We start from the raw sequence: 5,512 nt of genomic DNA, 5'->3' as shown, positions 1-5,512 counted from the left end.
CTTAGACTAAAATCTGTATTAAGATGACAAAAATAATGCCATACCTCCCTGGCCTGTTTGTGACAGTAGCACTCAGAGGCCCCGACTGACTGGGAATGTAGTCCAGTTATGCACTAATATAGCATCCACTCAAGCAGAGGCAAAGTAGCAGTTGTACAAATGTGAGCGATCTCATTGAGGGGCCAAAGAACATAGTCCCAAATAATTTAAAATCCTAACTTTCACATTTTTTGCTTCTTTCACTGTCAAAGATCTGTTTCAGATTTGTCAACAAATCTAAATTTAGAAGTCATAAAAACTGAAATGTTAAAGTTTATGCACAAGAATCTTCCACTTACTGAATTTCATTTCCATATTAATAATCTTTAAAGTGTAATCATTACCTGATCAAACCTTAATTCTGTGGTATCGTTTCTTCTGTCAGATCCTACCTGGCTCTCAACAAATTTGGGAATTCTTACTTGTATTGAATGTTCAGGAATTCACAGGGAACTTGGTGTTCACTATTCCAGGATGCAGTCACTAACTTTAGATGTGCTGGGAACATCTGAACTTTTGGTAAATAAATGTTTGTATTTAAAAGCAATCTGAGAAAGTAATGGCTTCTGTTGCATGTGTATTTTTGTTATTTTAATTTTTTCATCCTTTGAAGTTACCTCTGGATGATAAATAGAAGCAAGGAAAACTGCTTTTCTCAAATGGGAAAAATATTGTGTTTTTGAAAAATTACTTTGTCTGACGTTATTATCTGTATGAGTACAGGTTTCATGGTTTTTGGCATTTAGCAAGGCTTTCCATGAAGTAGATTGCTTTTTTTAATGAACTGCGAAGTATTTGGCACTTAAATATGCCTTTCAAGTGATCAATTAAAATGTTTTGCAGCTGTTTACCTCTTACCTGTGTAGCATTTTTGAGAGGAGAATTTTAAAGTATTTCATAACTCAGGAAAGAAGAGGAGGCATTGTATCTGTTTTAAAGATGTGAAAATGAGGGCAGAGAGGGGCCGTTTAATTTGATCATAGTCACACAATCATATAGAAATATAAGGAATCGGAACCCCAAAAGATTTCAGTTTCTCTTGTATTTACTACTACAGTGTACATACCTAGTAGCTGAACAAGTTTGTCTGAGATGTAGATATTTTACTTTTAACAGCTTGCCAAAAATATTGGAAATGCTGGGTTTAATGAGATCATGGAATTTTGTCTGCCGGCTGATGAGACTGTCAAACCTAATCCAAGCAGTGACATGTAAGTATAGAGCCACTATTTGATCTGTGTTGATTATATGTTTGTTCCACACCTTTATTATTTTTTTATCACAAAACCAGTTACCAAAGGCTTTTTGATGCCTTAACGATCAATAAAGTGGATGTGTATCTCATTTTCCTGTTCTCCAACAGTGAAAATTACATGTTACTAACTGTTTCCACTACACCTTTTGAGTCTGGACCTTGTGGGACAAATGAACGTTGACTTATTCAGGATGTTGAAGTCCCCAGGGCATGCAGCCCAGTCATTACCTGTGCTCTTAAATACCAAAAGAAACTAGAAGGCAGGATCCCAGATGCATAAGAGGAATTGAGCATCCACCAACACCTAGTGATATCAGCTGGAGTTGAGAGTGCTTAACAACTTGCTTTGTGGGTTGATAGAGGAAAAAAATAATCCTGGGAGCTCTTTGAGAGCTCAAACCTATACTGGCAAGATAGCAGTGAGCTGCCCACCTAGCTCTATGCCTAGCCCCCTACTTAATATTCAGGTAGCAGTAGAGGAAAAACTGCTAAATCAGTTTTTTCAGTCTAATGCTTAATTTCTTACCTATTTAGTTTGGTGATTTAGAAAGGTGCAACATAATAAAAAATAAATACAGGAACAAATCTATCTTTTTTTGTTGTCTAAGTAAAAGGCTTTTTACTGTTGTTTTGGAAATGGAATTTTATGATACACAGATCATCAACCAAACTAAATCTTCTGAGAGATGTACAAAACACCAGAACGTCTTTTCAGGTGGGTGGGATGAGTAGAATGATGTGCTGAATTAAAGTAAAATATTGCTTATGCAGAAGCATATAAATCTATTTTAACTTGGGAATTGTAACTGAAATTACTGTCTACAAAGAGTTAAGAATATACATTCATCGGTTATGCTAAAAATAGCCCTGTGAGAGATTCTCAGTTGTAACAGAGAAGATTTGCATAGTAAAAGAAAAGAAATATGGTAAACAAAATGCAGCTCTCTTTAAAAGAGAGGATTTTGATGCATATAGGCTTCCTGCTCCTTCAACAGCTGGAAGACGTGGGAAGAATAAAACCAGGAAAACCAGCTGTGAATAAGGCACACTTGATTTGATTGACCTAGGTCATTCAGTAATCTGTAGCAGGTCCTCTATATTGAATCATTCTTGAGAAGTAAATTAAAAAAAACAATTGACTTAGAGCTTAATAATGTGTAAACAATGGAATATAGAAACTTCTAGAGTAAAAGCATAAATGAGTGTTTTAAATTTGGTGCAGAAATAATGTTTGTATTTGTCCCTTCATTTGTCTGTCAAATTCCATGCTATTTAAATCTGTTTTCATGAGCTGAGAAACTTGTAACACTGATCTCAGCATTTAGTTTTTAATTTACAAGTTGTTTGAATAGATTGACTGAAAGTGGAAGGTTAAAAGAGTACACAGTTAAAAAAAAATTAAAGAATACTCTCTATTTTAAGTAATATGGTTTGCATATCTACACTGTTTAATTGATTTTTGTTACTCCCATTATCAGAGGTATCTCAGGAGCAGATTATCTTTGTAACAAGTGATCTCTGTGGGGGAGTATGTACCTGCGCCACTTCAGCCTCAGCACAAGAAATGAATTATGCCTATGAGAGGCTCCTGCTCCTACTTTGTTCTGGTAGGGAGAGGGGGTAGGAATTTGTTCCCAGTATATAGCCGTAGCAAATTGTGACAGTTTACCTATCAGATTAGAAGGGTTGACTGTAAAGCTGGGATTGATTCTAAGGGTCTACCAACTCTGTGACCAGGTGTTCTGACTGTGGAAAATAGGGAGGAAGTGCAGGATCTGCTACAAATCTGTATCCACGGTCTGATTAGTCTGCACATGATTTTAAGTGTTTTGGCTTTTCCCCTGAATGAGCATGTGTAAGTGCTAATGAAGAAAATCAAAATTGTAATCTTCAGTGAGCCCCTAAACCTAAAATTTATGTAGTCATGAGCTGAGTTTCAGCCCAGGGTTTCAAAGGAAGTGAAGCCATTTCCAAATCTTGTATTTTTTTTCCTGTCCTTAAGGATAGTGGATATTCAGTTTGCCATATGTGAAAGTTTGAGACTGCATAGTTAATATGTAGATGTGAGAAGTGGAAAGTATCCCAATGAATGTGACACATAAACCTTCCCCACAGTTTTGTAGATTCCCCAGAGGAGAGGTTTTTGTCAAATAGATTGTCCTGTTCATGTATGTGTAATATGTATCTGTCGATATCAGAGTTGCGAACCCAAGGCTTTTTTTTTTTTTTTTTTAACTGACAATCAACCATGGTTTCATGGATGTGTTTTACATAATGTAAATGCAACTCTTCTGCCAGGCCCTGGTACCTACTGCTAGGCACTAGTTAAAAAGGCTGACTTCAAATTTTGAGGTGTATCACCAACAATAGTGAAAAGTATCAGTAAAAAGTTTGTGCGTGTGTGTGTGTGTGTGTGTGTGTGTGTGTATGTATATGGGTTGGCAATACTGCTTGACATTAGCAATAGTTTTACACCATGCTGCCCCCACCCCAGGGGTCCTCTATTCACCCCCACACTATCATGTCCCCAACTATATCTTGAACTGTACTGCCCTTCAATCCTCCCTGCCTTAGCACAGACCCCCAAAAAATCTACCTGTGACCCACCAGCATTACAGGTGCAGTGCACAGCAGCAGCACATGACCTGAATACAGTCCTTGGGCTGGATCTGGGCCACAGGAATTTTGTCTGGCTCATGGTGAGTCCCTCAGTCCTGCCTGGCCCAGGCATGCAGCAGGGCTAGGGCAGTGTGGTAGCCATACTCCTTTTCCTGGTAACCCCTGTGGCAATGTTTTTTTCTGGCTGCTGCTGCCAGACCCAGCCCCACTGCCCAGGCATCCCAGCCCATCTGCCCTGAACCCACTGCCTGGGGCAGGACCCGTGCAAGCAGGGCAGCTGGGATGGGACCATGAGCTGGTGGGGAGCAGCAACTCAGAGCAAGATGAGCAGGCAGGGCCTGGGAGCACCCAGAATTATGGGGCGGTTACAGTGTGGGGTTGGGGCCTGGAGCAAAGGTGGGTTCTGTGGGCAGAGGTGTTCAGAAACTGGACAATGCAGGGCTGGGGCAGAGCCATGATCACCACCCCAAGACTGCTCTGGACGCAGTTCCCCACCCCCGTGGGGCTAGAGCAGAGCCCTGGTTCTGCGGGCTGGGATTTGTGGGGAGCACATTGTGGCTCTGCCCTGGTCGCAGCCTCATGCTTTTTCTGCCCTGTGAACCCGGGGTCTCCACGGAGACTGCCTGGGTCCTGTGTGGGCAGGGCGCTCGGCCAGGCAACTGGGATGGGGCTGGCAGGGTGTGGCATCCAGGAGTGAAAGGGGTGGTTTGAGCCAAGGAGACCCTGGGATCACAGGGCAGTGACAGTGCAAGGCCAGGGCCCAGGGTAGAGCTGCAGTCCACTCCCTACATGCCCCTGCCTGTGGAACCAGCGCCCATCACAGGGGCATGCAGGCAGTAGATTGCAGCTCTGCCCTGGGCCCCAGCCCCATGCTGTCACTGCTTTGCGAGCCCACCCTGTGATCCTGGCCTCACCCCACACATCCTGTTCCTGAACACCGCTTCTGAACACCACTCCCTGCCCACCTGCAGCCCCATCCCACAAAGGGAGTTTTGGTGAGTTATTGTGTGGGAGGGAGCTGGCACAGCTCAGCAAAACTCCCTATGTGGCACATGGGGGCCCAAATAATTGCCCACCTGTGGTCTACAAAGCCCTGAGAGAAGGTTCCCTTTAGGGTGCAGCACTCCTTTTCAGATACCAGGTGATTCAGCTGTGCTCTGTCTGTACATCAGCTTGCCTTCAGCTTCTTTTTGACCACAGAGCTACAATCAAGCTCTGGTTGCTTGGTGACTTTTATGGATGGCTGAATCTTTTTTATGGATTTTAGATGGGCATATTTGACCTGAATTTTTACTGGCTGTTCTTAAATGTGTAGACAGTTGGTAACTCTGGAATATATCCTGTTAAAATGTTTAAAAGTAAATTATGTTTAATTTCAGGAATGCAAGAAAAGATTATATTACTGCCAAGTATATTGAGAGAAAATATGCAAGGAAGAAGCATGCTGACAATGCAGCTAAACTGCATGCTCTTTGTGAAGCAGTCAAAACGAGAGATATTTTTGGATTGGTTCAAGTATATGCTGATGGTGTGGATCTGACAGAAAAAATTCCACTAGCCAATGGACATGTAAGAGTGATGCTTTTTTTTTTTTTTTTT

General features: G+C 41.7%; 1 protein-coding gene across 3 annotated transcripts in view; it reads left to right on the top strand.

Annotated features, from left to right (window-relative positions):
* Positions 1-5,512, top strand: part of ASAP2 (ArfGAP with SH3 domain, ankyrin repeat and PH domain 2) — a 112,817-nt gene that overhangs the window by 78,785 nt on the left and 28,520 nt on the right. For all 3 annotated transcript variants that reach the window (XM_019537417.1, XM_019537418.1, XM_019537416.1), the window contains 3 exons: positions 425-558; positions 1,156-1,250; positions 5,293-5,482. In XM_019537417.1, coding sequence (XP_019392962.1) covers positions 425-558; positions 1,156-1,250; positions 5,293-5,482 — 419 coding nt within the window. The remainder of the gene's footprint in view (positions 1-424; positions 559-1,155; positions 1,251-5,292; positions 5,483-5,512) is intronic.

This window comes from Crocodylus porosus, unplaced genomic scaffold, assembly GCF_001723895.1.
Source record: "Crocodylus porosus isolate Cpor-Errol unplaced genomic scaffold, CroPor_comp1, whole genome shotgun sequence".
NCBI classification, from domain to species: domain Eukaryota; kingdom Metazoa; phylum Chordata; order Crocodylia; family Crocodylidae; genus Crocodylus; species Crocodylus porosus.
Note: the sequence above shows the minus strand (reverse complement) of the source record. Positions and strands in the feature narration are given on the sequence as shown.